This window comes from Centruroides sculpturatus, unplaced genomic scaffold (genome assembly GCF_000671375.1).
Source record: "Centruroides sculpturatus isolate CEXI.00-Female unplaced genomic scaffold, Cexi_2.0 scaffold1142, whole genome shotgun sequence".
Lineage (NCBI taxonomy): Eukaryota > Metazoa > Arthropoda > Arachnida > Scorpiones > Buthidae > Centruroides > Centruroides sculpturatus.
In genome coordinates, this window is record NW_019385483.1 from 70,478 (window position 1) to 82,556 (window position 12,079).

The 12,079-nt window shown below is 30.1% G+C and overlaps 2 protein-coding genes across 5 annotated transcripts in view; one reads left to right on the forward strand and one right to left on the reverse strand.

Annotated features, from left to right (window-relative positions):
- The window catches only part of LOC111639397 (alpha-tocopherol transfer protein-like), a 247,341-nt gene that overhangs the window by 37,681 nt on the left and 197,581 nt on the right, over nucleotides 1-12,079 (reverse strand). The window lies entirely within an intron of this gene.
- Nucleotides 7,771-9,698, forward strand: LOC111639400 (alpha-tocopherol transfer protein-like). Of its 3 annotated transcripts, XR_002759057.1 has the most exons (4): nucleotides 7,771-7,875; nucleotides 7,967-8,076; nucleotides 8,141-8,209; nucleotides 9,511-9,698. XR_002759057.1 is itself a non-coding variant. In XM_023385287.1 (3 exons), the coding sequence occupies exons 1-3, from the start codon at nucleotides 7,779-7,781 to the stop codon at nucleotides 9,646-9,648; spliced, it is 393 nt and encodes a 130-aa protein (XP_023241055.1). In that variant the 5' UTR covers nucleotides 7,777-7,778; the 3' UTR covers nucleotides 9,649-9,698. The 3 variants fall into 3 exon arrangements, 2 of the variants coding, with proteins under 2 accessions (XP_023241055.1, XP_023241054.1); XM_023385287.1 differs by having other exon boundaries at nucleotides 7,777-7,875; nucleotides 7,967-8,209; nucleotides 9,596-9,698; XM_023385286.1 differs by lacking the exon at nucleotides 9,511-9,698 and having other exon boundaries at nucleotides 7,777-7,875; nucleotides 7,967-8,549.

Below are 12,079 nucleotides of genomic sequence, written 5' to 3' on the forward strand. Positions count from 1 at the left end.
ATATATATATATATATATCAGATCTGAATCAGTTTTTCAAGTAAAGTAAATAATATGCTTAAAACTAATGAAGAGTTGTTTATAAAATCGTAGAACACGTAAAATTGTACGAAGAACAAATAAATAGTAATTTTACTAAGGGCACTTTCAGATACATTGGCGAGGATCCAGAAGAAGAAAGATTGAAAAAAATTATAGAAAAATAGAAAGAAAAATTTAAATGTCACACTGACAATCCAGAAACTTTCATAGCTGCTTTGAAAGAAGATTCTGAATTTGAAATTACTCACTTTTAATATTGAGAATTACTCTTGAAGTTAATTTTGCAGTAAACAAAATTAACTTCAAGAGTGTTTCGAATTTCGAAAAACACAAATATGCTGATTCACTACGGACAACTGTTTAACTGAAGTGAAACGAGTTTTCTCCTTGCTATGGATGTCTGCCTAATGCAGTTCAACCACAATCCGCTACAGTTTGCATTTATTATTAGTTTGAAATGGAGTGGTTCCATAATACCTGCAGGGTTCCATAATACCATCTTTTCCTCTACACAAATATATGATAAAGCTTTTTAGCTATAGTAAAGATTTAATAATATTGTTGAAATTAAGGTATTAATATTATTATTTACATAATTTTTTAAAGAGTTACACAAGATGACTGTCATTACTAGCAGAAAAGTAAATTCATATCGACATAACTTTAGATTAAAAGCAAGATAAATAGAAAGAGGTCAACTATAAAAGAAACATTTATTACCACTAGATATAAAAATACTGTAAGGGAAGGTAAATTACACGTCAAGCCAGTTTTGGCGATTACAACATTTAAATAGAATTATATAGATTTTTAAACATTTAAAATTATTCCACGTAAAATATTAGAAACTCCAACGAGCTAGAATATACTACATAGAGTGGCTGTGAACTTAGATACAGCGCTCTTGGTGGCAACGACGGGCACTTTCGACCGCCATTTTACTTTATGTCAAAACATCGACGTCTATATCACGTGTTGGGTAGGATTGTCACTTTAGAATCTATTTTACTCATCTAAATCTAGTTTGTTTTGTCTATCCCTAGATTTGAGATGTAGACAATTAGATAAGTAATATAAATCTGAACTGTTTCATCTCGAATTTAGCAATTTTTACCCTTTAGTGCTTAATCTTCAGTATAGCAATATTTTTATAATCTAAGTCTTGAAGGTCTTTACTCTCAGCCATATGATTGTTTATTTATAGTATATTAAAACATGTCAGTAAGTGAAACAGAATGATATTTAGGAACTGTACAGTTACGTTGTATACAAATTGTGTACTATATCTAAGATTGTAGAAAACAAAAGTATATTAACATGAACTAAGCTTTATTTCCGTATGCTGTAGACAACAACCTTATACACTGAAGCCGTGAGCATGAAGAGGGATTGGGAAAATTATGTTAATCGGGATTTAAGCATGAAAGTTTAAACCGTTTTCTGACAACGGGAAGGTGAGTACCGCTCACGGGGTCAGTGGATGGTAATTTAGGAGGGCGAAAATCGAGTGGGAGGTCGCAAATAAGTCGATAGGGTGTTGGGGCCGAGTACAAGTAAACACACATGTTTAAGACATTATATAAATTTAATTAACAAATGCTATACAAAAAGGTTACAAATAATAAGATTAATAATAATAATAATTTCAAACCGAAGTTCCAATAGGTGATTAGCGAGGTTGCGTTTCCCGTATTTCCGACAGAGGAAAGTCTCTGATCCTCATTCATATTTATTTCTTAATTAGCCCTAGTCCACCTAAGAGAAAGGAGAGAGTTCCACTTACTAAGTTGTAGATAGTAGAATCTTGCTTAGTCGTCCGTCGTCGGTGGTTAGCGTTTAAAGGCAGTTGATCAGTTGTTTCCTGATGTCTTGAAGGCCACCCCCGATAACTGGCCGTGAGCCCTCTTTATACCAAATTTGAGGGGGTGAGAACTATGACGTTATTAATGATTTATACGCACACCTGTTAGTGTGTTGATGTCTGGATCTAGCTAGTACGGACCACTGGCACAGAGAAGTTTGTTTAATTTATTGATATTGGTGTCTAGAATATATGATTTTATCATATAAATTTCTATAAGTTTGACGGCTCTTACCATAAATTAACATTCAGGTGACAATAATTTCTGTAAACTAGTCAACAATAACAATATATAAAAAAATATATATCCCAAAAGTTAAAAACGAATAATGTGTCTATTATGTCCGACTTCTCTCCAGATATAACACACGACACCTTTCTATTTCTCCGTCCCTTTAACCTTTAACTCTCAGAATTTAATAGCCTCAATGCACCTTATACACAAGTTATCATGCCAAATTTCTTATAGACGCCAACACACATACACGGAATATATACCAATTACATATAATAGAATAGCGAATCAAAGCTATTCCTGAATGTCACTAAAGATATCCGAATGATTTTAATAATATTTTAAACAAAATATTTTCTCTAATAATTGGGTGTAGCTCTTCGTAAATCAGAAAATGTTTTGTCTGTAATCGTAGTTTAAATCGTTATAGAAAGTGAGAAAAGAGAAGACAATGAAGTTCCTGATGTATATAGACCTGAACAATATGTTATTTTAAACGAAAAAAATTTAGTTGGTCAAATCAGTGACCGCTAAAGACGAGGTTAACAATATACTTTTAAATTACATGCAGTTTCTTTGTTATTTACACCTGAGATTGTGTCATTTGAATTGAAAGTTTAAAACACACTAAAAAAACAAATAGCTAACAATAGATGGCGGTATATACATGTAAACAAGGAAAGTGAAGAGAGGTTATGTAAAACTACAAAACCAGTTTTCCAGAAAAGAGATTCTCAACCGGTGGGTCGTACTGTAAAGCTTCCTTTTTCCACTATGTTGGATTACAGGAAGCACTTCTAAAGAATACACGAAAAAATATCCTTAATGACTGCCAATTGTAATTTTGAACTCTCAAAAAAAAAATATATATATATATAAGAAGTTGGAAGAATTTTACTTCGTTAATAATTAAAGTATAAGCTAAACAATGGCCCCAAAGACGACTTTAGCTTGCCTGCTAACATTTATTTTTTTATAAAGAAGTTCTGATTAAGGAGTAATGCGACAAACTGTGAAGTACGATAGATCCTGCTAAGACAACCAATTGTGTGTCTCCACACCGGTTTCTGACACGACGTTTATGAGCTAAGTGCCTGCCCAACAGATCGGACGTGACAGGCAATACAATAACGAAAGAGAAATAATGATGCATTTGTTATTTTAAGTGTAGAAAGATTATAAAAGTAATTCATATTGTCTACTCTGAACTTCAGTCTGAAGACGACACTCTTCTGATAGGAATAAGTAGATCCTAATCTACGCGTTATGAGTTATGGGTTGTTGCACATAAACTGTGCTTTTCTGCAAAATAAATCGTGCTAAAAAGGTCCTGATTTATTTAATGTAAACACAGGGGGGAAAGAAGTAATAAATTAAAGTTTACAAAGGTGTTTTGAAATTTTAAATCCGCGTTTTTTCCTAAAATATAAACTCATTGGTAAATTTAAATGTCTTAATGTAAATATTCAATTTAAACTTCATTATTTAAATATTAAGTTTTTTATTTCAACCTTGAGTAAATTCAGCAAACGTTACAACATTGCCTTAAGGGGATGTTGTAATGTTCGGTTTAAAAAATATTTCACCTAATATACTGCTTATCAAGTTATTAATAAAGAATAAGTAATTATAGTTATCGTAACCATGTCTAGTTTATGAAATAAAACACCATTATTATTCTGTGCAGTGTATATGACACATTATGATTTACAAGGAGATATTGCGCTTTTTGGTCTTACGTACTGTACAGCAGAACATTGTATAAAATTCGCATTAAAGTAAACCATAGGATAAAAAAAAATGTTACTTTCTTTAAATTAAAAACATTTAGAGTACTCTATAAAACACATAAAACTGAAGGAGACCCCACGAAAAGTTAGGTAATTTAATTAATTTAGTTTAAAACCTGGAGAAAAGACACTCATTATTCATGGTCATAACCTAGAAAAACTCAAAGAAAAACCCGCTTATCAATTCGAGAACCGGTCATACATGCAAATTTCCACCGCAGGACACAGAAGTGAGTTTTAAAAAATTGATTTCGTCACAACATAGTGCAATTTAAATGCATATCGTAAGGATAAAATTTAAAAAACAATTGTAGGGATTAACATACGAAACTTGTTTTCTATAGGATAAAAATCAGGAAAACGTCGGGATAGTCCTTATCTCGTCGAAATTGAAAAAAACTTCCCTCAAATTTCTTTCTTCAACTATCATTAGGTATAAACCTAGTATTCGCTGAACATAGATAAAGAGATAAAACTAAATTTGCCATACCACCCCATCCAAATGCATATAATATCATAACACTTCCACAACGTTGCTGTTATCTTGGGGGAATAAACTCGTTTTTTATATATAGAATTAAATAAACAAGTCAACTGAAACAACACACACGTAACAAAATAAATTACAAAAAACATTATGGAAGACAATATTCTGGCTTCGAAGGAAACAGGTTGCATCCAAGTTGTAGCTCCTTCTATTGATAAAAAATACGTAACATGGTTTAATGCCTGACACTTTACCAAACAATTGGAGGTAAAATGTTAATTGTATTACTTTCTGTTACGCAAGTGTTACGGTGTACGTTGAATTCAATACATAAATAACTTAGAACAAAGAACACCGATAATGGAAATTACTATCGTTTTTTGTTCTAAGTTAATTAATTGTTTAGACGTCCTTTAGATTAACAGATTCAGCTAAATAATGTCAAAAATCTTAAGAAAGCTCACATGTATGTTTTCATTTATATACTAAACAAAAATTTTCTATTAAAATTTGAATGTCTAAGCAAAATGTTATTTTCTTAATGATATTTTACATCTTAAAAATGCAATAAATAGCGTATAAAGGTTATATCTGTAAGTTTAATCTGTAAGTTTAATAATCTGTAAGTATACAAAATTAGTATACTTTGAGGAGTATATTCAAATAAATATTTTTTTAACTTCAAATATCTTGTACGAAATCTGCCCGAAGGCGCCTGATTGTTAATTACGTGAAGGTTCTCATACATTTATAAATTATTTTTAATCGCTTATAAACAGTTTTATTGTTTTCTGAAGGCTAAATTACTTTAAATTCCAGTACTTTAAATTAAAATTAAAGTACTGGAAGTTTGTTAAACAACTTTACAGTTATTACAATAGTAACCACTTGTAACATCTCACGATATCGTTATATCCCAATACAAGCGATGTAAGGAGGACCACAGTATTTATATAATATTATATTCTCATACTATTATATAGAAAATTTAGATTAAGTTTTTTATTATATATATTATTAAACACTCGTTTTTCTTTTCACTCTCGCACACGAGTATCTGGAAAATAAATTAAGGCATAAATTTCAAAGTAGATATTTTGTTGACTAACAAATATACTACTGTTAATAAGCATGTAAACCGTTATATTCAACTACAATTGTCCATTCAAGCCTGGTAGTTGTCTAACGGGCATGTTGCAAAGAGATTTTCAGGTGTTTCTTCTTCCAAAGAACACGTGAATAAAGACAACTTTTTACCAAAAAAATACCCCCTCTTGGCAGATAACTCATGTGTTTCATTGCAGTATTTCATTAAACATATTTACTATCGTAGTGGATTAATTAAAGTGAAGTTTTACATAATGCTTGTTGTATTTATTGTTTTATTATGTTAATAATTTATAATGACGTATAGCTACGTATATGTTTTACTTATACAACGACGTCACAATAAACTAACTCATCTTATTGGACAATAGGTATAGATATAAAAATAAATCCTGTTTTCGCGATTAATATTCTTTCCTGGTTCATGTGGAAAGAGGTAAGCATGAAATATAATTTCTATTTCTTACAGATATAAATTGTAAATATGTACAATTAATCAATGTATAAGAAAATAATTTGTACGCTGTTATCATTAAATTATATTGTAAACATTCCTGAACGGTAATAAAGTACTATAAGTTATATATTTATATATATACGTTCCATGGTCGTTGGTGTAAGCATACAACTTAATCACTCTTAGAATTACAATTTGTGGAAGTTTTTAGTACCCAGAAGAAGGAAAGTGTTCCGTTTTATTTCCTCTCTGGATGCCAATGTATACATACAGAAATAATTATACATAGATAAGAAGATTGATTGATAAATAATATACATAAAACACCACTCTGCATTTCTCATAGAGTATAAACTTTGGCATAACTTTCTTTCATAAGTGAACGTTGAATATTTCTCATGAGCTAAATACACGTATAAATAAATAATAATGATGTGAAAATTAAAAATTCATAATCAGAATAAATATAAATATTATGAACTAATGATTATATTTTCTTTCTAATTTCAACAGGAGATCAAGGATTTAAATTTCAAATGGATGATATTTTTCTTTTTGTTTTCTTCGTGCTAGAAAGTATGATATTGAAAGATCTCCTCAATTACTTAAAAATTACTTCAAAATTAGAATAGACTATTTCCAATACTTTAAGAATCTTTTACCTTTTAAGTTGGGGCCTTCTTTAGATTTGAATATGATGCAGTTTTTACCAAAACTCAATCAGGATGGAAGTTACATTTTCGTTTACCAATTTCGTAAGTACGAATTTTGTTTATTATTCAATACTTTAGGGGGAAAATTTACTAAAAATTCAGTAAAAATACGGTTTGCCATTATATTATTAATTATAATTCCATGCAATTTTTTTACATACGTTTACTTTTTTACTTTATTGATCTCATGAACACCTATAAGACAATTTTCTCGAGCCCTTAGTGGGTTTGATCAGGTTCGTAATGGTAGTGCCGAATAGTGAGGGACTTGAAAAAAAGCCGAGCCAAATCGCCACGAAAAAAATTTCTGGGGTTTGTTGTCTGCCCGAATTCGATTCCCGATCCCCATATAAACATTCAGATAACGAAATAATAAATGATCTAGCAACTCGTCTAGTTTTATCTTTCGGTTGCATAAAACACTATGCTAATTTACGTTTTATAAAGTGTAAATCTTATAATTTAATTACTATAAATAAAAGTAAATGTGTTCATTCAAACTCTTGTAATGTTACTCGAATAACTTTGTATCATTGTCGCATTTCTATCATTTTTCACCTAGAATCATCAGTTCAATGGTGACTTTTATACTTGTAAGTAACTTCTGATTAATGTAATGTAAATATTTAGAAATAAATTCATATATTGTATAATTAGATAAATAAAGGCTTGTGGCNCTAGTTAATCTGCAGATTAGCTAGGTAATCTGCAGATTAACGAGTTTCGAGCTTTAGCGGTAACAGATAGATAAAGTAGTACAGTACTTTGTAGCACGCAATATTATTTGAAAAATATGGGTAGAGTGATTTTTAGAAGGTCCAAGATTCGAATATAAATTGTAAAATGGTTTATCTTTAATTACAAGATTTCGATTTATAAAAGTTGTTAATAACGATTTAGAAAAGGAATTTAAAAAGATAGTATATTAACCTTAACCGGTTTATTATGAAATGAAGTGGACTTTCACTTCAAGGTTTTCACCTTTTTTTTTATTGTTTTATAAATGATAAGAATAATTTGCTTACGTAAGTAGTGGTTAAAAATATGTTATAAGTAGTAAACATTATTTTAAATTTTTAGTAAAATATGAGTGTAATAAACATAAAAAATTTAATATTTGAGGAAGAGAAAGAAGAATTCTCTTGGGACGAAAACGCATTAAAAGCTTTCAAAAAGGTTATCAGTAAGTACAGATTTTTACTACTCATAGAAAATAAAAGAATAAATATAAATATTATGAACTAATGATTATATTTTCTTTCTAATTTCAACAGGAGATCAAGGATTTAAATTTCAAATGGACGATATTTTTCTTCTTGGTTTTCTTCGTGCTAGAAAGTATGATATTGAAAGATCTCTTCAGTTACTTAAAAACTACTTCAAAGTAAGAATAGAATATCCCCAATACTTTAAGAATCTTTTACCTTCTAAATTGGGGCCTGCTTTAGATTTGAATATGATGCAGTTTTTACCAAAACCCGATCAGGACGGAAGTTACATTTTCGTTTACCAATTTCGTAAGTACGAATTTTGTTTATTTTTTCAGAACTTGGAAGAAAAATTTACGCAAAAATTCAGTGACGATTCGGTTTTAAATATGATCATCTAAATATATACAATTACTTGTCCTGACTGATTACTGAGTCACTGATCGATTCATCATCGCTCAGATCAAACCTCTGAACTTGAGATGAAATTTGGTACACATTAATAAGGGATTTTTCGAAATTCCCTCGCGGGGGAGAGGGAGAGCATTAATGCTTAATTTGAAGAAAGGTTTTTGAAATTGATTTCCATACTTTTTCTTAAATTGATAAGATTTCAGACATTTTTATAAACATTTTTATATATTTCGATTTTTTTAACCAAATGTTCGAACCGTTTTAAATTCGAACTTATTATTGCATATTGGTTCGTTTATAGAACGATTGTAAACGTTCCAGTAAATTGATCAAATTGAGAATAGTTCGTTTGATTCTCGGCAATTCTCATCATTCTCAGCGATTATATAACAATTACTGTGGTTGTTGAAATATTGAATATAAATGGGGTTTGCTTTTAAAACTTCCGCGGGCGAAATTGCGGGTAACAGCTAGTTAATTATAATTCCATGCTATTCTTTTACATACGTTTACTTTTTTACCTTCTTTCTGCTTATGTGCTTCTATAAGACAATTTTCTCAAGCCCTTAGTGGGTTTGGCCAGGCTTGTAATAGTTGTGCCGAGTAGTAAGGGACTCCATATATGATATATGTCCCCTATCCCTTAATACACTTGACCTATAACTATAAAATTTAATAATTTGAACAAGACGGCAGCGACTCCTACAATCAGATTTAACACCAACTGTGACTTTTTGGGTTAAAGGAACCTTTGAACCGCTCGAGCGGCCACGTATGTAGTACTTTACAAAGTAAGGGATGAAGAAGGGAAACGATTGAGAGACAGAGAAGCCCAAAAATAACGTACTTTATTACGTATTTAACCACTAAACATAATGATTATTTTTCGAATAAAAAGTGCAAAAGCAAAGAGTCTTAATGAGCGTCTTATACGAGAGAGTGTTTAAGCTTCAAATTGGGTAAACAAATTCTTCCACTCACACACGTTGCAATCGTATAAAAAACTTCATTTTTTTAAAATTTATGTACGTTTTACGGTCTTCAGAGTCCAAAAGTTTAAAAATTTTGGGGTTGAATTTTTTTACCGATTTCCATACTTTCTCTCTGTTATATATATGGCAAGGGCAAAGTAGAAATGACAAATTATTTAAAGTTCTATAACCGAATAAAAAATATCTTTATACAAATTTTTACAGGTAATTGGGATACTTCTGTTGCAAATGGTATTGAGCTCCTGCGTGCCATAATGATTGTTATGGATTTTCAATTAAATTTTCACAGAACACAAGAAAAGAAAATTGTTTGTATTATTGACTCAGCCGGTATATCATTGACGCATTTCTACCATTTTTCACCTAGAATCATCAGTTCAATGGTGACTTTTATACTTGTAAGTAACTTCTGATTAGTACAATGTATATATTTAGAAACAAATTCATATATTGTATAATTAGATAAATAAAGGCTTGTGGCAAAAACATATTAACTCATTTTTTTTTTTTTTTTAGATTCTGAATAAATCGATCTAATGTTTCGAATTTGCCAAACAAAGTTAACGAGTTCTTGCCCAAGGAATTAAAACAGGTTTATATGGAATTAAATACAAGTTAAAACGTTGTAGAACACTAAAAAACGTAGTGATTGTCAATTGGCAGCGTAATAAAATTATAAGTGTGTTGAATAGGCCAATAAATACTGACTTTTAACAAAAGAAAATACAGTAAAACTAAGAAGAAAAATTAGAATAAATAGAAAAAAAATAACAGTTAAATTTCTTTCCTCTCTAAAAAAAAATTGAATTTTTGAACACTTTTCTGATTCAGAAAGAAAAAACAAACTATGAGTATAAATGTATTTTGAAAAAAGTCATTTAGTAGGATTATTAGTTACACGAAATTAATAGTGAAACATTTATAAAGCTTGAATGGAAAATAATCAGCATTGATTAAAGTAAAGTTAAAATTATAGTAGAGAATTAGCAAGATAGGATAAGAAAACAGTAAGATTAAGGGTGCGTTTACTTCTGAGTTAGCAGTGCTAATTCTGATAACCGGATGTGACGTCATTAGCACGTGTATTCGTGCTTGCTTGTCCAATTCAAAAGTGAACACATANAGAATAAATATATTATTCTTAATGTATAATTTTATCAATTCGCTTGTTGCATTAAAAAGTAGATAAGTTGATAATTATGATTTTAAAACTTTCTGTTTACGTGATACTTCTTCCTCTTGCGATTCCCATAAGGAGTGCAGTGCAATAACATAGAACGACTGTAAGAGAAAAAGTGCAGTAAGATTTTCACTTCTTTTCAATACAGTAGCAATATTTACACATGAATAACAGATTTTATTAATTGTAATGGTTATTTATATAACAAAGAATAACATTTTAAATTAACAAGTATAAAAATTAGTTGATAAACAGGTTATTAATTTAATGCCATATGATTCAATTTAAAGATGATTGACAATTAATGTAATGACTTTCAATACCGTATTAATCGTTGTAAAAGAGTTTTGTGTTTAAAAGAAAAAAAAAATAATAATGTATCTTCGTAACTTAACAAATATTATAAAATAATGAATGTATTTATTTTTCTGATTTTAACAGGAGATCAAGGATTTAAATTTCAAATGGACGATATTTTTCTTCTTGGTTTTCTTCGTGCTAGAAAGTATGATATTGAAAGATCTCTTCAGTTACTTAAAAACTACTTCAAAGTAAGAATAGAATATCCCCAATACTTTAAGAATCTTTTACCTTCTAAATTGGGGCCTGCTTTAGATTTGAATATGATGCAGTTTTTACCAAAACCCGATCAGGACGGAAGTTACATTTTCGTTTACCAATTTCGTAAGTACGAATTTTGTTTATTTTTTCAGAACTTGGAAGAAAAATTTACGCAAAAATTCAGTGACGATTCGGTTTTAAATATGATCATCTAAATATATACAATTACTTGTCCTGACTGATTACTGAGTCACTGATCGATTCATCATCGCTCAGATCAAACCTCTGAACTTGAGATGAAATTTGGTACACATTAATAAGGGATTTTTCGAAATTCCCTCGCGGGGGAGAGGGAGAGCATTAATGCTTAATTTGAAGAAAGGTTTTTGAAATTGATTTCCATACTTTTTCTTAAATTGATAAGATTTCAGACATTTTTATAAACATTTTTATATATTTCGATTTTTTTAACCAAATGTTCGAACCGTTTTAAATTCGAACTTATTATTGCATATTGGTTCGTTTATAGAACGATTGTAAACGTTCCAGTAAATTGATCAAATTGAGAATAGTTCGTTTGATTCTCGGCAATTCTCATTATTCTCAGCGGTTATATAACAATTACTGTGGTTGTTGAAATATTGAATATAAATGGGGTTTGCTTTTAAAACTTCCGCGGGCGAAATTGCGGGTAACAGCTAGTTAATTATAATTCCATGCTATTCTTTTACATACGTTTACTTTTTTACCTTCTTTCTGCTTATGTGCTTCTATAAGACAATTTTCTCAAGCCCTTAGTGGGTTTGGCCAGGCTTGTAATAGTTGTGCCGAGTAGTAAGGGACTCCATATATGATATATGTCCCCTATCCCTTAATACACTTGACCTATAACTATAAAATTTAATAATTTGAACAAGACGGCAGCGACCCCTACAATCAGATTTAACACCAACTGTGACTTTTTGGGTTAAAGGAACCATTGAACCGCTCGAGCGGCCACGTATGTAGTACTTTACAAAGTAAGGGATGAAG

Bases quoted from the DNA above. Each gene is read 5' to 3' on its own strand.
- LOC111639400 (XM_023385286.1), top strand. From the start codon at position 7,779: ATGAGTGTAATAAACATAAAAAATTTAATATTTGAGGAAGAGAAAGAA. The intron at 7,876-7,966 runs GTAAGTACAGAT...TAATTTCAACAG, and splicing joins AGCTTTCAAAAAGGTTATCA to GAGATCAAGGATTTAAATTT.